At 44.9% G+C, this 20,071-nt stretch overlaps 1 protein-coding gene across 6 annotated transcripts in view; it reads left to right on the forward strand.

The window, feature by feature from the left end:
* LOC111069275 overlaps positions 1–18,291 on the forward strand; it is a 35,427-nt gene extending 17,136 nt beyond the window's left edge. For 5 of the 6 annotated variants that reach the window (XM_022359256.2, XM_022359260.2, XM_022359261.2 and 2 more), the window contains 2 exons: positions 13,542–15,441; positions 16,309–18,291. In XM_022359256.2, coding sequence (XP_022214948.2) covers positions 13,589–15,441; positions 16,309–17,515 — 3,060 coding nt within the window. In that variant the 5' untranslated portion in view covers positions 13,542–13,588 and the 3' untranslated portion in view covers positions 17,516–18,291. Of the gene's footprint in view, positions 1–10,764; positions 11,191–13,541; positions 15,442–16,308 lie in introns of those variants that run through there. The other variant, XM_022359262.2, reaches the window with a different exon arrangement.
* The last annotated feature ends 1,780 nt before the right edge of the window (positions 18,292–20,071 follow it).

Consider the following 20,071-nt stretch of genomic DNA (forward strand, 5'->3'; position numbering starts at 1 on the left):
GTGCATTTGTAAAACTGTTTGATTGTCCTGGTTGAAGGTGCTCCCGACCCTAGCCTAATCCTGCCCACTGCTAGTATGGGATATGGAGCGTGGCACGTGTAATGCGAAAAGTGTCCTTGACTTTGCCTGCTGCTGGGGCATGGCCCCCTCCTTTCTCCGAGAGAGTTTTGTTTAATTGCTAACACACACACACTCAAACGCAGTCGAATAAAATTCCTAATGAATGCAAATGAATGGCGGGCTCTAACAACAAACTACTGAAAGTATTTATTATGCAAAAAAAAATGGAATTTCATGACAACCTAAATGTGTTAAAGGGCACGCAGAGGCGGGGGTATGCATTTATTCCTGTGTTTGCATATTTGCTTGTGCCGGTGTTTGTTTGTTTGTTTGTTTGCTCATTTAATTTAAATATTTAATTAAAATTTCGAGCGCGGATTGATTCAGACAATTAAAAATAGCACGCTCAGCAAAGGTGTGCGGAGCGAATGGAATGTGGCTAGGGCGGACAAGGACCCATTTTACCCCTATCAACACTCTCTCCCCGCGACCATCCGCTCGATTAATCCATAAATATCACATCTCACAGAACAACAAAAATAATTCATTTTAGGAATTTATCCATGTATTTGCGTACATATACTCGTATGTACCACGTTCTTGCAGAGCTCAATGGTGTATACGTACTGCATCTTTTAGGTAGAATAAAAAGAAAACTATGTATGTATCCTTTGATTATCACTTTGGTATTTTTTTATTTATTGATCTCAATATTCAACAAGACAACAAAAATGTGTGGATCGTTCCACAAAAGAAAAACTACACCACGATTGCTATAAGTTATTTATCTGCTTTCATTTTTCTACCTGCGAAATTGTGCGATTTGACTTCTAGAGCGATTTAAGTTTCGCACAAAAAACAGCCAAAATAGCGGTACTACAGGTATAACAAGAAGACAGTTTGACTCTCTCTATCTCCTTTTATCGGGCGTTGATGCTGTATTTTGTGTGCAAAAGGACTTTCAAATGATGTTTCGTGAATGGAAAATCAATAAATTACAGCCAAGAATTATATGTATTTAGTTCATTTTAAAACATGTATATACTATTCTGCAAAAGTGAGCATAAAAAAATTAAGCAGAGAAACAGAAAGTCAGAAAGAAAAAATTATTCATGACGAATATTTTGAGGACCTTGGATACTGACGACTTTAAATGTTATTTTGAATATTTTAAAATACCAGGAAAAAATTATATCGATGACATCAGAGCTGTTACTGAAAAGAAGCTTAGTCCCACACTTCGTAAACTTTTGTACATGTTGAAATTTTAATTGAACTTCAATGCTTAACAATTGGAAAGATGTCGGAAAAAGCCGACGGGTAATAATAAAACAAGTAATACGGGTATATATGTAATGCAAAACAAGGATATACTCAACATTTTAGAATCTTCGACATATATTTTAGAAACATATTTTATGTATATGTATATATTGAGTTACATTTTTCCAAATGTCTCAAATTGAAATCCAGATAATTAATTGTTTAATTCAATCATTCAAATTTTTTGTTTGACTTTGTAGGTCTGCTTTATCTTTCTATTAGCGGGTTAAGATAGTCTCTAACGGGCTGTTATTGAAATAAATTTTTTTTTTTCTATTTTTTTTCTTATTCATAATTGTAACTGTTCTCCTGCAATGAAATCAGAACCGTGTGTGAATGTGTGTGTGTGTACATTTGCTTGGCCATAAACATGATTAAAAATTGTTTGGCTCTTCTCTGAGGCACAAATTAAATAGCCGAACCCGCAACAGCCACAACAGCGGCAGCGGAACACAAAGCACCTTGCGGGATAGGCCTACACATACACATGCATATATCCGTAAATGTGTATGTGAGTGATGTGTATGCGTGGGTGTGGGTGGGTGCATGCGGCTTTGACGCTATGTTTGCATTAGTAGGCAACCAACCCTGGCTGGTTCATTCCCTTCCCTTCCTTTCCGTTCGTTTCGCTTTTGTTTTATTTGCTTTGTTCTGGGCTGGCGGCAGGATTTGGTAGGAGTTTATTTGCTCTTCGGCTTTTATGCGCGCAAATTGTTTACTCTTTTTAGTGGCTTTTATTATACTAGTACATGCGAGCACAGGCGGGGAGGGGAACGATTCCCAAATGATCTACAGGTCTGAAAAGGTCATCCCATGCGGTTGGTTGGATTACCTCAACTTCGCTATAGAATACGTTTAGAAAACGTATTAATTATGGATTTGAAACATTTTCTGTGAAATCAGATGGTAGAGACCAAAACAAGAGCATGCCTGTTTCTCTACTTTCTGTTTGTCTCTCTTCACTCTGGCTGTATCCTAGGAAGACTCGTAATCTGAACAAATTTTTACATTAGGGTTGAGTGAAACTGCCAAAACTACTTATGTAGACTACTTCAACTATAAAAACGATTTTGGGACAGTGGACAGTACAACAGGCGAACAATAATATAGCTCTACTGTAGGCTGCGCCACTTACTATGACTTTTAGATTTAGTTGCCATAACTCATCTTCTAGGTCAACTAATTAAATAAGCTATCGGCTATCAGAGTTCCCAGCCTTGTAGTCCGCATCCCCAATCCTCTGCCCCATAGTCCTCCCCTTTCCAGGGTACCTTTTTCCCCTCCTCATAAGCAAAGAAAAAGCACTTAGCACCGTGTTCGCTCTCTCTCTACCCTGTATAATAGCGCAAAAGCGAGCCAAGCTTCCTGCCACGCCCACACACATGCTGATGGAGAATATGGGGGAACAAAACTTTCGCCTTAATGCTGCATTCGCAGTCTGATGTTTGGTTAGGAAAAGCAAAAGTGCATACAAATGCGTTTCGTTTGTAGTCCTGAGTCCCCAAACTGCATTCGCTTTTTATGGTAATGCAGCAGAGGGCGTAAAGTGTGGAGATGGAAATGGGAAAATGGGATTGGACTGGGATGGAACCGGATGGGATGGGACTGGCATTGGGACTTGGTTTGACTTTTATTGGCTTTTGATGAGACAGAGCTTAGTGCGAGGAGAAAAGCTCAGATATAAACCAAAATTAAATTCGCACTCTCAATAAGCTTATTGCATTTTCTTGAATTATGGACGAGTTCTTATTACCAGAAGAAGCTGTGACAAGTTTTGTATTTTTCCAAAACGTCCCAGGGAAAATGTGGAACAACTTATAAATAGTATTTTGCACGTCCCACCCCACCCCTCTTGCACCCTGTTTGTGGGGAGCAGAATTTTCTTTCCATCTCTTGACCTTCGTCCCTTAGAGGCATTTGGCCAGCTGCTCAAATTGGACAAAAGTTGGACCGAAACGAACGAGTGCACAAACACAAAAAGCGAAAGTGGAGCACAGGTGGCCCAGACTCCATCTCATCTCATCTCATCCCACTTATCCTAGCACACATTCCAGATGGACATACAGGTACATCAGCATACAGACTGCATACCCGTATCGATGATGGCCAGGCTGTTTTTAACTTTTGTAAGTTGTCTTTGGCATTTTTGATCCACTGACCTAAATGCAAGCAGCACACATCTATGTACATACATATGTATATGCACATATGGATAGGCAGTACATACATAGTATGTATGTATGTTTGCCTTTGTACGAGTAAACCTATACATATTTGATGACCAAATGCTTTTCAATATCCATACAACAACATCAGCGACACGGGTCGCACATCGCACAAAAGCCAACAACAATGGAGAGTAAACTATACTCGTAGATGCGAACTAGGGGGATATGGACTGGGGGAAAGGAATCCAGTTTTTAGGTGCGTAGTCACGTGTGCATCCCTTTTGTGCCTGTGCAGCGGGAAAAAGGTGCCATACCACTGGAAATACAGTAAAAATGGCCTATGACGAGTACATAAAGTGCTGTTAAAAACAGCGAAATATCTGGAAAAAATAAAATGAAATGAAGAAATTAATTTGTAAAATGAACAGCTGCTTGTTTAAGCAGGTTTTTTCGTTTATTTTTGAATGGACAGAAAACTGAACTATCAATACGAGTATTGGCATACGATATCTATATTTTTAATCGAAGATAGTTTCTATCACCAATAATAATTGGCATTTGTAAGATATTGTAAACAAATAAGTCGCATAATTGGGAGCCTCAAAAAGCAAGGTAGTGTAAATTATTTAAACTTACTGTCGTTCAAAATGAAGTTTATTTAGATGAAGTAATATAAGATATGTGTCAGACTGAGAAACAATTTCTTTGTAGGCCTAATACACTGTATTAATGCACGAAATCTCAACCGCGAGAGAGTCGAACTCGGCTCCTCCTATTTATATGCATATTAAAATAGGCGAACGCTTTGTTATTCTGCATAAATAACTACAGTAGGGAGGCAAAAGAGATTGAATAGGTACAGACCTTAAAATGTATGCCAATCTAATACGAGTCCGTATATGTAAAAATGGGTTTTGATCCATGCTGCCCTACCATCAGAGCACTTTTAGTCATTTCATCCCGCTTATCCAGCGGGCTTTGTATGGACCCTATTCAGAAATGATTTTAACGTTATCTGGTCGATTGTCGACGCAAAAGCCATTAAATATGCAAGCTATTGTAATCTATCTCATAGCCTAGCAATCCCTAATAAAAACGAGAAGGAACGTGTGAGTCGCTTCTGGGGACGCGACTCTACTTATACCCGTACTCAGTCAGTATATACATTTTTGAGCTTATGATTTTTTAGAATTTTAGAATTAAAAAAAAATATTTTACATTTTACATTTTTTTGCTACATATGTTATCTACGTATACATATACAATGTATATTCTACATCTATATCTCCTCCGCTAGGGGTTGCTCGCGCACTGAACGCGGCAGAGTGTGCGAGCGAGAAGGAATATTAGTTGCGTTGTCGTTGGTAGGAGGGGGCAGGGGAAGCAACTGAAAATGAATTTCTTCATTCTGGCTATAATTATGATCCGATCTTATTCAGATTCGGCAATCTGGTAGATATTTTCTACGATACTGCGTTTTTAGTTTTAGCGTATCTTTAAAATTGTGGCTGCCACAGATTTTCGTCCTTTGTGGGGGCGATCAATCGATCAATTTGAAAAGTCGCATCGAAGCAACCGAAGCAACAATCTTATCGATTGTATCTGTCCGTGAAGTACATCAGATAATGGTTTCAAGGATTGTTCGTCATTCACAAAATCATAGAACACATTTTGGATAGTATCGTATTTGTTATCTTTCTCGAAGTAACGTATGTAATTTCCGCTTCGCTACCAGTAAAACTATATAGATCAAATCTTGGCGATATGCCAAATACCAGCGTTATATATGTCACCATATTCAGTGTATCGTTGACCTCGACGTGGACCTGCTCGGCGTTTGGTACTGATGCACGCATCATGTCAACAACATAATACCCTTGATAAGGAAATAAAAATAAACAGATTTTTGTGTGCGAGAGTCCTTCCATTCGCTATGCTTTTGATGGCCTTGTTCTATGCAAATGTTTGCATATTTATTAAAAATAGCAAAGATTTTGATATAATCCGCTGCATTTAATTGACTGAAACTAACAACGGAAAAATGCATGTGGGTCATCCGAGAGTCCTTAACAAAAACAAAAAATGATGAATAAAAAACTAGAGGTTATAGAGCTGGTTCGTGGTATTATGGGTGCTTCTGTGGATAATAATTCATGACCGGGTACAATAGAGAGGGAGGCCCATTGAAATGCTTTTAATGGGGAGGGGATCGGGAATCGTATTTATTTGCATTCTCTGATCCGTTACAATTTCAATTATGAGAAATGGGCCGAGATGTGTTTGCATTTCATTTCGATGAGCTCAGCGCCGGATGACAATAATAAATCGCTGCTTTTTTCATGTGTGCCCACAGGGCAGGATGAGCAGAGCAACAATGCATACGAGTACATAGGTATTGCGCTTAAATATTATATACAGAATAGGAAGACCCGGTTTCATGAAATATCTTTAAGTAGGCGAGCCTGGAATGAAAGCCATTTTAACCAATGCTCAAGGGCGGCAAAGCGCTAATAAACAAAGATTTTCACATGGCTGATTATTGTCGTTGAGCTGAACCACTCCATCAGGGACCCACCAGTATACTGGTGTAGGAGCCTGATTGATATCTATCCGTTATCTGCTATCTGTTAGTTTAGCTGCCACTACATGTTGTTGCAAAGTTTTGCCGAAGCAATCAGCTGCGGAGGTACTCGAACGGCTGCTGCTGATGCTTCAATTGGAAAAGTCAACGGCTGGCTCCGGATCCAGAGACAGAACCAGAGCCAGTGGCAATATTGTCCTCATTGGATGAGATGCCAAGATGGGCTAAGACAAGAGAAAATTGAGAACAGAAATGCACTCAACAGACGGCGGGCAGGTGGAAAGGAAATGCAATCAAGTTGGTAACTGTCTGAGAAAGCATCTTTTCATAAGAGGATTTTTCGTAAGATTTTCGCAATCTTCCCAGAAGCAACTTTGGTTGGAAATGCTCGCAGATGGATTTGCTTGACTAAATAATTAAGGAAACGAATTTCAGATTCCTCTCCATCCACTTGCAGTATTTGCACACAAATTATTTCCAAACGTAATTGTTTATTTAAGGAAGTATTTACTGTGCTCTGGCCCAGCCTACACACATTCCTGAACAAGTAGGAAAATAATTTTGGGCTTGTGAAAAGTAATAAGGGCTGGAATTCAAAACGCCGGAATTTCTTTGCATTTTTGAATTTTGTTACGGAAAATATTTTCAGAGCGAAACGAAAGTAAATGGCCATGGAATTTGGCTCAATCGCCTGCAGTGCTATTCAGGCGAAAATACTGCAACCTCTGTCACTTTCCAACCGCCGCCCGATTCAAGTGCAAATCGAATCAGACCTGCGTGCAAATGCGTCAGGAAAATCGGAATGGAATTCACCAAATATCCACCAAATATTATTATTGAGCTTTTGTGCGTTGCATTGAAAAAGTTAAAAAATCTTTGGTATGCTCCAGAATGCATTTAAAAGGGGGGCAAACTTCCTTCTGGGCGTGAAAAAGCGTTGACTTTGAATGGCTTTTTGTAGTTGGGGAAAGCTGCCATGCTCAGCTGGGCCAGTACCTTGAAAGAGAAAATCAAATTTCCGGTTACAGCACCGAAAATTCTCGTCGGAGCTGGAATCCATTCTCCGTCATTAAAGTTGAATCTCCGTCCTCGGCGAGGCTGCCATGGCAGGGATAGTCAGACCTGAACAATTAGTTGGACTGCTCCCATTTTGTTGATTTCCCAGCAGCTTCAGCTTCCATTTTCGAACAATCAGCGAACGCTCCGACTAAATAATCAATAACTGTCACACAAAACCAATTGTGATGTCTCTCAGGCGCCTGATAGTTTTCGGCTGACAAAAGTTCTATATGTCTAGAACTGAGTCAATAGAGACTCGCCGTTTCCATTTTCCTCATTGGGGTTTGCATCTTTTCCATACAAATTATGGTGAAGCAGAGCTGGCAGTACTTGTTCAATGAAAAGCGAATAAATGGAATATTGAATAATAATCACAGCAGGTGAAAGTGTCTGATGAGCGAATATATAAGATGTCTGCAGAACTTTTAGTTGGAAAACTAATCCGATCTTCCTCCCAAAGAATGTCTCAGCTGATTTGTGCTAAACTTTGCGAGTTGCTATCTAATCTAATAATAGTTATTGCTGGTACACCTCAGACAAACTTAGAAATAATACGTACATATACATTCGTATACCTACTCATATCACCAAAGAAATTGATGATGAAACCGGCCCACAGAGCCACACATTTAAATGTTTAGTGTACTATGCTTACCTTGCGGCAATTCGATTCTGGCACGCCCCCTGTCTACGCCTTACGTATCTCTTACGGTCCGACTCCGAGAATATGCTGATCAGCTTTTTTTCTGCCTTTTCGGGCTGACATCTGCACATTTTATGGTTCGTGGTCCGTGGTTATAGCCACAATTTAATGCCCGACAACTGCCAGTCGGTTGTTGCCATTGTCGTCGTCAATGCCATTCACATTTTCGTTGTGGGCTAATTTAATATTGTGCTTTGTATGATTTTCACATATTATCAAGAAGTTTTATTGCGGCAATTGAACACGCTTACCGAGGGCCGGGGAAGGGACTTTGACTCTGTTCGTCGTAAAATTGAAGCACCCTCCCCACCAGTATTTTTGGATATTTATGTTCTGGATATTGTAAACGTGTGTGGGTGGGAGGGAGAAGGGTATGCTTGTATCCTGGTATGCGGGTTCGCCCTCGCCCCCAGGCTTTGTTTCGTCGTGCTGTTTACTTTTATTGGCTTTCGGTATTATTGGTTATTGTGGATAGGGCCGAAGGAGTCGGGAAAGGTGCGCCTGCCCATCTAGCTGGCCGATACGAGTATACTTGAAGTTAAACTTTTATTTCTCTATTTATGGCTTAATAAGACACACGTTTTCGGGGCCTACCAGTCGGCCGAGTGCGCTTATCGAGCACTTAAGCCAACAGCTTTTTTACTGCCTGTGGACCAGTGGGGAAAGATAAACGTTTATTTAATTGCCACACACAAAACTTTCACAGCGATGACAAAATGCCTCTCCCTCCATATAATTAGCTTGGCCGATAATGCCCATTGAAAGGAGCTGGAGCTGGCACATCAGACAAGTGATTTATCATACCCAATAAGTGAGAACACTTCTGATTGAGCCCTGCTATTTGCTAACAATAAATGAAAGTTTACTCTGCTCTTATGGTTCCCATGTCTTGGACATCGAAACGAGCTTGAAGTGATGGCGAGTTGCACAGCTGTTTTGCCCCGTTGTGGTTGAAGGTAAGAAGAGAAAACACTCATAAGAATAGTTTATTCAATGTTCTCGTCAAGACATTGGCCATTGGCATTCAAGCAATAAATTAAGCATACCTGCAGGATTTTTTCTGGTCGTTGCGGGGTCGTTAGCATTGCCGCAGGCAAGCAGTTAATTAAACGCTGCGGCGCTGCTTTAGCATAATTTAAGGCCCCTCTTGGAGACCCTTCGCCGCAATTCTTCGGCTAAAATCATGAACAAATGGCAATGCAAATGTTGACAAAGGACCAGCAAACAACAAAAATACGTAGCAAACAACAACTAGTGAAGTGGGCACTCGACAAAAATGGGAGCGCGAGCGGGTCGGAAGAACTAAAAGGATGCAGCCGAGCAAACAATGCGGGGGCCAGGACGGTTAGGCCTAGTCCTGGCCCAAGGCTCCCGCGCAGCTGCAGCTGACCACAGCTCGTGGCTGCAGGAATCCCCTCCGATGCGAATTCCCCAGCTTTCCCAGAGCCCAGATCCCGTGCCTCCGCCTCTTGAGAAATACCGCTTAGCTTCTGTTTTCCCTCGCTGCTCCGCTTTCCCTTTATTTTTCAGGCATTTTGCTTGGAGTTTTTCGTTTTTTTGCTCTTCGCTTTCCCCTTCTTTTTTTTTTTTTGTTTTTCACTGGTAAAGTCTATTATGCTTGTGAAAATTGCTTTACAGCTGCAAAACAATGCGGCAAAAAAGGTTACACAGCACAAAAAGAAAAGCACACAAAAAATGAATAATGACAGCGAGCTGGAGGGAATGGACTAGAGATTACTTTTAACTTCGCTTATCCTCGAATAGGCAAATACAGAAGCCGTTAATGCCCTTTCACACTCCATAGATGTGATAGATTCGTTCGGCTATACGATAGCAATAACATTCACTTTCCCGTAACGTGCACCATTCGTTCTGGTGGCTGCGAGACATGGTACATACGTATTAAAATATGTAAATATTGAGCATAGTTCTGCACAAACACATCGGCTACATCGCGGATAATCTATATTCATTTTATTTTTCATCAGCTTGTGCTGCCCGCTAAAAATCATAATTATCATATAGCCTGTTAGGGTATTAAAAGGGAATTTACTATCAAAGTGTACGAGAAGCAGCAGTGAAATAATATTTGCCTCAACCTCGAGGGGCCTTGGGCCTGGGCCTGAGTCGGGGCTGGGGCTGGGGCTGGAGGCTTGAGAACGAAAGTGCAGCTAAAATAATTTGCACATAATGAAGCCGGAAGTGTGAATGCAAAGAATACAAGAAAAGTGGAAGAAAAGAACTTCATTATCAGCGCCGAGCAGGAGGAGAGAGAGAGCGATAGCGAGTCTCCGGCTTAGTGGAAGCATTCAAGCAGAGAACATTACACAAAAATCTTTGCAAGGATTTTCTAATTAAAGTTTCAGCAAACGAACGAAGCGCGGCGCCAAAGTGAAATTAATGGCGCTGCCTTTTCGGACCTGCCCGGGACTCCCCTACATTCTGTTTTGTGTGTGTGTGTGTGTGTGTACGTCTTTATGAAGTCAACGATGGCAACACTTTTGGGCACTTAATCTGTTCTCTCACTCTCACTTCTTTTCTCAGCTGTCCCGACGCCTTGGCAAGCGAAATGTGTGTGTGTGTGTGTGTAATTTATTTGCAATCAATGCGGCCCGAAAGGACATTATTTTTACATTAAAGCAAGGGCTAGAACAGGGGACAACAAGTCTGTGTGTGAGACTACCAAAGTTGGCCAAAAATCTCTGCCAAAAACCAACATTTGGCAGCTGTCACCTAATACTTTTCATACCGAGCAGACATAAATAATGCCAGAGTCTGATGGAATGGCTGGGCATCGCATAGCGAGAACATCGAAGATCTGCTGCTCAACTTTTTCGGCGAATCATCTGTGACATGTGGGCTCTCCTATTTGTGTACAGAACAGCTGACATATCATGAGTCGGAACTGCATTAATGGGAGTTTCATTAGGCCGAGCAGGGGCCATTGCCTCTGCCTCCGCTACAGTACCTTGGGTGTACGTATATGTGAGTCAGTTTCTCAACAAAAAGTTTCTCGAACCCCGGGCACGTACGAGTATCGTATGTCATAAGCAGGCAAGCGGCTTAGGGCAGACGACTGCAGCGGACGGAGACACAAATGACGCTGCAGTTGTGCAGTTGGAAATAAAATTATTAACCTCGCTGCAATGCAACATAAATAGGATTAGTGTCTGCAGTAACTGCACAAGAAGAACAAACAGTACTTGGAGTCGAAGGAGAAGCAGAAGCAGAAGCACAAGGAGGCCACAACAAAGCGGAGCCAGGCACATTTGCATTTGCATGTTGCATACTTCACGGTAGCGTGCTCACATACGAGTATGATAAACGGCAGCGACAATGCCACAACCACAAGTACATGCACTCACACTCACACTCACACACATGTGTCTGTCTGCGACCATTTCCCTTTTCCAGTGTCTGGTCCGTGCACGTTTTGTCTGCCACCATTCGCCTTTGTTTGGCAGCGCAAAAATGCAGCTGAGTATTTTCCGTAACATGCAAAAACTTCATTTCATTTCTGCGGCTGTCGTCCAGTGTATTGACCCCTAGACGCCCTCCACATGCATTAGTGGCCAAGCCATCCCCTGCACGCCCACCCCCACAAGCCCTTCCGACACCATCGCGGTTTTTGCAAGCATTTTGTTTGCTTTGCGGCTTCCGGTTTCTGTTCTGAATCCGATGCACAAGCCGTTTAAAAAATCCCATCTACCCAAACAGAAGTGGTCGCATTCCCGAATATTCTTCAATGCTTAGTATCCCCGATCCTGGTTTGTTGGATTACCCTTTAAACTCGGCTTATCTGTGGCAGTTTACTTTTATGTGTTAAATCTGTTTCGCCGACTGACTGCATGTAGGCGTAGGCGAGCACCAAGATATCATTTTGAAAAAATACAAAGAGGTTGTTAGTTCATGAAGTCAATATTGTAGTCACGGACCGTAAATAATAATTATATCCGTACACAAAAAGAGTTAACGGGTATATTAGATTTGTGGTAAAAGTGGATGCGTGCAACGCAGAGAAGGAAACGTTTCCGACCCCATAAAGTATATATATTCTTGATCAGCATCAATAGCCGAGTCTATATAGTCATGTCTGTCTGTCCGCCCGTCTGTCCGTCTTGCTTCTTGCTTGTCACCTAGTTCTCAGAGGCTATAAGAGCTAGAGAAACCATATTTTGTTTTCAGACTCATGTCAGACTCGCCCCTTCCGCCCCATAAAGGACGAAAATCTGTGGCAGGCACAATTTTAAAGCTACGATAAAAGTATCGTAGTGAATACCCATATCTGAATCAGATGGGATCATAATTATAGCCAGAATAAGTAGAGTCGCGTCCCCAGAAGCGACTCACACGTTCCTTCTCATTATTTTTTGTTTCCCGAAAATAGGCGGCTCTAAGAATAAACTAAACAAATACACCAAAACTTTTAAGTTTTTAGGATAATCATTACTGATAATAATTATTTTTATTAGTTATTATTAATAATAAATCATATAAATGTAACAATATAAAATATAAATATATCCATAAAATACACTTGGCTTATAAAGATAAGGTGATTATGTCCATGATTTAAATTGTTAACAATTCTATAAAAATATTGTTAAAAAGTGCCAATTTCTGATATTAATTGAGTCATAAATATGTAGTCATTCATTCGATTATTTTAACGCAGCATTGATAAGGTGATTATTCATTAACGAAATGTTTTAAATGTTTAGGAATTCATCGAAATTAAACAATAATCAAGAGCAACAAATATACTTACACAAATGGCCATTTTTTAGACAAAAATTGTTCACACAAAAGGTATAAAAACAAAATCTATCATTAAATGTTCCGTTGTACAGAATGACATTTTTGGCCCAAATTTGAGATTTTTTGTGACTTATTTTTCATTTTTGAGGAACCTATTTACAGTCTTATTGTAATTTGGTGCACGCGTTGCGGAAATAGCGCCTTACACACACATTTTTTTCAAGTTATTTTAACTTTACGTACGCCTTTTGTAGATCTCCTCAGAGTACTTTTTGTGTTAGATAAGTAGGGGATAGATGGGAATGGAGACATACTGAGAGTCTCGCGCCAAGCGGATTTGGCTTTAAAAATTATCGCGGAAATGCTAAAATGTTGTGCATACGCCCCATTTGGCGCATGCAAATTTCATATATTGAGCAGAGCAGCAGGAGAGGCCGTACCACGGTCCGGGCTCTGTTTGGCTAGCATGGTCTATGGCCATAATTGCAACATGCCACACAGAAAACACACACACACACACACACATACAGAAACTAAACCAACTATGAGGCTTGGTTGGGGCACGTAGCCAAGTCAAACAAACCGCGGGGCATAACCGACACAAAAAAAGTCACGAAAAAAGTCACGAAAAACGAAGCAAAGTCAAATTTCTAGTTGGAATGTGGCTGAGCTGTGGAGTGTGGGCATGAGTGGGGATGGGGAGAGGTGGTCTAGGCCGTTCTGGGACTCCTTTGTGGCGTTGTTATGACTTAATGTCGCAACAGCGAGTGACGGCTATGATGGAAGTACACACCCATTGCGTCGCCCGTGGAGCTTATTAAAATGTCAGCAGTCCAGGAGTTTATGACAGCCGCATTGATGTGCCCTTTTCCCTCTCGTTTCTTTGCAGGCTTGAGAAAGTAGTCTGATAGGAATCAGCTCATCTTCTAGTATGCCATGGCAGCGGCAGCAGCCACATCGACGCTGGAGGATCGACCACACGACATAGCCAGCGACAACAGCGCCCAGCACCGCACGCTGGCGACGAAGGTGCGCCGAAAAGAGTCGCGGCCCCTGCGGCGCCTGCATCCGCCCATACCGCTGGGGCAGCTCCTGTGGCTGCTGTGCTGTCTGAGCCAGCTGCGCGCCGAGTGCCCCTCGGTATGCGAGTGCAAGTGGAAGAGCGGCAAGGAGTCCGTCTTGTGCCTTAATGCCAACCTCACACATATCCCCGAGCCTCTCGACGCCGGAACACAGCTGCTCGACCTCAGTGGCAACGACATTCAGTCCATCCCCGACGACAGCTTCGCCGCTGCGCAGCTTCTCAACCTTCAGAAGGTCTACCTGGCCCGCTGCCGCCTGAGGCTTATTGAGCGGCACGCGTTCCGTAAGCTCATCAACCTTGTGGAGCTGGATTTGAGTAATAACCAGCTGGGGGCGATCCCTTCGCTGGCCCTCTACCACGTTTCGGAGCTGAGGGAGCTGCGGCTGAATGGAAACCCCATCCTGCGTGTCCCGGACGACGCTTTTGCACACGTACCGCAGCTGGTGCGCCTGGAGATGAGCGACTGCCGCCTGGTCTTCATTGCGGTGCGAGCCTTTGCGGGCCTAGAGAGCAGTCTGGAGTGGCTGAAGCTGGATGGCAACCGGCTGAGCGAGGTCAGGAGCGGCACCATCACCTCGCTGTCCTCGCTGCATGGCCTGGAGTTGGCCAGGAACGAATGGAACTGCAGTTGCTCCCTTCGTCCGCTTAGGGCCTGGATGCTGCAGCAGAACATACCGAGCGGGATACCACCCACCTGCGAGTCTCCCACCCGACTGACTGGCCGCGCCTGGGACAAACTGGACGTGGACGATTTTGCCTGCGTTCCGCAGATCGTGGCCACAGACACGACGGCGCACGGCGTGGAGGGACGCAATGTCACCATGAGCTGCTACGTGGAAGGGGTGCCCCAGCCGGCTGTGAGATGGCTGCTCAAGAACCGCCTGATAGCCAACCTCAGTGCCGGTGGCGAGGACTCCGACGAGCCGCGCACGGCGGCGGCCACACAGGGTCGCAAGACCTATGTCGTCAACATGCTGAGGAACGCCTCGAACCTGACGATACTAACGGCGGACATGCAGGATGCTGGGATCTACACGTGCGCGGCGGAGAACAAGGCCGGAAAGGTCGAAGCCAGCGTGACTCTGGCCGTATCTAGACGGCCTCCGGAAGCTCCCTGGGGTGTTCGGATTGTTCTGCTGGGCGTCGTAGCCGCCCTACTGTTTGTGGTTGGCTCCTCGTTTGCCGCCATCTGCCTCTGCTCTCTGAGGAGGCGGCGGAAACTGCGGCTCTGGAACTCCGTTCCCCCCGTAAGACGCAGCGAGAGTTATGAGAAGATCGAAATGACGGCCCGGGTGCGACCGGACCTGGGCGGAGGCGCCAGCTGTGGCGGTGGCAGCGCCAATGGGGCCGGTCTGTTCCAGGATGCCGAGGAGCACGGCTATCTCCGGGCCGCCCACACACCCCTCAACGACAACGATGCGGGCCAGGCGGCCATTGTGAATCCCAGTGCGGGTAGCGCCCAGCGCCGCAATGGCGATTATCTACATGTGTCCACCCACTGCGACGACGAGGAGGAGGACCAGCAGCAACAGCAGCAGCAGCAGCAGCAGCAGCAGCCGTCGCGAAAGACTTCTATGGGAGGCGACTCGACAAAGCGACAGGCAGGCAATGTTGTCTCCGCATCCGCATCCTCTACGAATAATTCAGTGGCAGTGGCGCTGGAGGAAACGGATCTGCACATCCCGCGCCTGATTGACATCGGCGGGTAAGTTGACCTCGCACCCTCATGGCCTGCCCCAGCACCAAACCCTACCCCGGCCGCACCCCCACGCCCAAGCCCCACACAGCCCGAGTGCTGGTGCAGCTTTTGTTTCTGCGGTTCGTTACTTCGAGTGGCAATTGTCCTATCCCTGTCCGTGTCCCTGTCAAAGAGCTGTCATGCTCGAGTGGGCCGCACGCCCGGATCTCCGTATTCCGTCCGTATTATGGGCAACACTTGACACTTCCACTTTGTGCTCGAGCAGCACTCGCTCCACCTCTGCTACCCAAACCCCATCCCCACCCGGATCTCCCTTCTCCATCTTACAACGCGCGTGCTAATGACGCGCGAAATATGCGAGGGCTGGCCCCACAGCCAACATCCAGCAACCTCCAGCATCCAACATCCAACATCCAACATCCATGAGAAGTGCTTTATTTTGGGCTCACACCGAGACCTCACTCTGCCTGATTGGCGCTGGTCGTGTGAAAGGAATATGAGTGCGGGTTAATGGATATGGGGCTGGTTATCGTCATGGACATGGACACAGCCGTGCGAAGAAAGTACCCACCGAATATGGATGTGGGAATGCAGAAGAGCAGCGAACAATTATATGTGAGCTGCTGAGGAGGGCGAAACTACACTGAAAGAAAACAGGTTCTAATATCAGAGCAGCGGGGAAAAATCAAACAACTTTTCATACCCTCTAACCTTCCACTTTCGAACGGCTAAACAACGCTGCCAATATGTTTGCTAGGCCATTGGAACAGTTGAGATGTTCCGTAGTACATGCAACATCTTAGGGAGCCTTCACCGACTAAAGCATAAACCACAACTAACCCAACACTGTTTTTCTCTCTCTACCTCTCACAGCACTGATTCCGCATCCAGTTCCATCTCCAGTCAAGTGGATGCTGCTGCTCGCCTGGCGGGCTATGGAGGACATGCAGTTACGTGGAAGACAACGCCCATAGCCACCACCAAGATCACTTCGCCGCACAGTAAGCCCCCGACGACGACCATACTAACCCAACCTACTCAGGGTGCGACCTGCTCAGCCACGCCCTTCTCCCGCTACGGCAACCACCCGGCGGATGAGATGGCCACGTCCGTTTTTTGCAGCAGCAACGGCGACGGCCCGGATAACGATCTCTTCGACAGCAACTATCCGGATCTTCTGGACATAGCCAAGTATGCGGTGGCTCAGGCACATCAGCAGCAGCAGCATCAGCAGCAAGGACATGTATATTCGCAGGGGATGCCGGCACCCAACGGGGGGCTGTGCACGCTACCCCGGAAGCTAAAGACGAGTGGAAAGTACTTCCGAAACTCTTCAGACAGTCAGTCGCCCCTGTTGGCCGACAACTCCAGCAAGTATGGCAGCAGTACCCTCGGAGATGGAAGCTTTCTGAACGAAGCCATGGGCCTGGGAAGGCGCTACTCGGCCGAGTCCAGTTATGCCAACTATGCCAGCACGACAACCTACACTGGCGGTGGCCAGAGAGCCAACAGTTTTCTCAATCTGGTCCAGAGCGGAGCGCACAAGGGTGGGCCCCATAACATCGGACACAAGCCCAGTCTGCCATGCAGTCCAGTGCAGCATCAGCGCTCGTTAAGCAGTGCGGCCACGCCCCTGCTGGACTTCTCTGCACTGGCCAACAGAGCTGCGGGGGCAGCCAACTCGTCGGTGGCCGCCTACGACTATCACGCAGCCCAGCTCGAGCGGTTCCTGGAGGAGTACCGCAACCTGCAGGATCAGCTCTGCAAGATGAAGGAGACCTGCGACACCATCCGGAAGAAGGAGACGCCCCTGAGGGTGGCCGTTGGCCAGTCGGCCGCCCAGCTGGCCGATCCGGTGATGTACAGCGCAGCTACTGCCTCGCACAGCCCCAAGACCCCAGCAGCCTCCAACCTGAAGTCGAAGACTCTGCTGCCGGGACAGCCCCCAGATCCGCCGCCCTACTGGCTTCACCGCAATGCCATGCTCAAGCGACTGAACGGCGACGGCAGTGGGACTACGAATGCGTCTGGCGTCGGGCCCTCATCCCCCCAGCCCGGGCAGGATATTTTCAAGAGCTAATCGAACCCGTGTACAGATGGATGGATGAATGAAGATCATGGCAGATATTGAGAGTCCTTGGCTAGCCAGAGAGGGCTATTATGACAAGCAAATCGGCCAGCATCAGGGTAGCCTGCAAGGTAATGCCACCACTCTGATTGCATTTGTCTGCATAGGTAGTTAGGATTAGGTAGCTGGAGGACATCCAACTGGTTCGATGCCCAGCCCCCCTCTGTTGTATTATAGACACACTTTTCCACTCTTTATACTCGCTAATACGCAATATTAAACGGAATCCCATGACGAGGAGAAATCAGACAATGTAAGTGTATAGTATAGTAATCCCTTAGAAAAAAAACAGTATCTCGAAAATCCTTATCGGAACCTAATCCTTGAACCCCTCCCTAAGCGCTCTCGTGTTAGTCTAACTAAAAGTGTTTTTGTACTTTAAGCGATCTCAATATAGAAGAAGGATAATGTAGTTGACCTTGGATACTGTAAGTTCATTTGAGTTGGCACAGACTGCAGGAATTAATGGATGAATTCAATGATTGATTGACGTACTCGTATTGTTTAATTGTTAGATGGTTTTATTTTTAGGTACGAAACTCAAATTAAAGTTAGACATTAAACTGAACTTTTAAGCCAATTAACAATCGACAAACGAAAAATCTACACACTAAATTCAGTCGAATGACAAATTGTAATTTACAACCGTAACAAAAACATATTTTAGGGTGTCACCAAACTAAAAAACTCAAAACCATTTCACCCAAAACAAAGCAAAACGAAAACGAGAAAGCAAAAATAAATTAGTTGAGAATTGAAAGAAAAACAGAAACAAATCGAATTTTAATGGTTCGTGGCATGGGGGAAAGCGTGGGAGTGGACATTCGATGTTCCTGGGGTCAATTGAGAGGCGTGCAAATGTCCATTTCCGCTGGGGAAAGGCTGAAACGACTTCCGTGGCCCCAAACCTGGAGGAAGTAATGGTCGCTTGTCGTGCAACATTTGGTTTTTGCGGGGGCGTCTACTGCTACGCCCCGGTCAGGAGCTAAGATTAAACAATAATTTCACAGCACACTCGCAAACTCCTAGTGGGGGTCCGGGAGAACCTACCCCCACCACTCCATTCGAAATGGCGGCAATTGGTTCGGCGTAAATTTCTTTTATTCCCGCTCCGCATTCCGGCTGCCAAATGAAGTTGTAAAATGCAAATGAAGCCGTCTACGTAGTCACATGAGCGTTAAAGTTCATGTTCGATGTGATGTCGCCATAAAGCAGGATTAAAAGGAATTTATGAACCTTTGACACGGTACGAGTACGAGTACGAGGAGTACAGCAGCGCAGAGTAGGGCGACAAACCCACAAACGACAACGACGACATGATAGCTGTTTTATACAAACCACTTCCCTCCATCGCTCCGCCCCTCCGCCGTTCAGCCGCTCAGCCGCTCTCCCTATTCCATAGCAATTTTTCCGCACGCCCACAGTTGCACAAATACATACATACAAGGTCGCCAGGAGAGCCAGACATTGCATTGTCTTCGCTCGCAGGAATTTCGATAAAAAAACGTTGCCTACTTTCAAAGGAAAGACCATTTGGGAGACATTGTATAAAATGAAAGTCACAAGGGGCAACTGAATCTGAACCGATACTGATGTGGTCTGAGCCATTAATAGCTCATTTGTGCAAGGGAATAACCGCATAAATATTTAAACCACCTAATACGTATATTTGCGTAAACTTCTGCGGGAACCAAATAATAATAATTTAAAAAAAGCCAAAAGAATTTAAATAGTCACGCCTGCCACTCCCATACTTCTCCACTTCTCAAAACAGTTGAGTTTTAGTTAATTGGAATATCAGATATATGTTTAACGTAAAATACAATGGTTCGTCTTTTTGATTTATTTTAATATTGCGATTTGTTGTACAGTATAGTAAATCATAATAATAATCCAATTATTGTTTTTTTTTAATATACTATTTTATACTAATAATTTCATTTAATTCTATCTTCGTAGCTTATCCAAGCTTCTCCCCATATGTATGATAATTACAGAGCCTACCCATTTGCACATGGGGCCATATTTTATCAACTAACTGCCGGCAATGATCTCAACTTCCTTCCATTCCCTTTGATTTATACCGGAATAACATGTAATTATGCTACGCTGGCTGATAAAGCTCCCTTCTGGCTTATGAATTTTGAACACGCAGACATGTCAAAGCAAAGGACTTGGAAAAGTGACCAAAATCCTGGCATTTTAAACGAGCTACATCTGACAGAAGCGAGTGGGGGTTACATCGGCAAAAAGCAGAGCCGGATCCCCGCTCAGCTCTTTGCGGTTTGTCGGCTTTAAAGAGCAAAACCATTTACATTCCCCCAAGTCCGACCCACATCCATTCTACCCCGCTCCACCTGACTGCACGCCTGCCTTCTGTCCAGCTAAAGCGAAAATAATGAGCCCGATGTTGGATCCCGGTGTGAAGCACAGTAAAGAGCAACAACGCAGAGAGCAGCCGAGTTCATGTCAAGCTGTCAGTCAAGGTCGATTTCGTTTTCCGTCCAC

The sequence above is a fragment of the Drosophila obscura genome, unplaced genomic scaffold (assembly GCF_018151105.1).
Source record: "Drosophila obscura isolate BZ-5 IFL unplaced genomic scaffold, ASM1815110v1 contig_9, whole genome shotgun sequence".
In the NCBI taxonomy this organism is placed as follows: Eukaryota; Metazoa; Arthropoda; class Insecta; order Diptera; family Drosophilidae; genus Drosophila; species Drosophila obscura.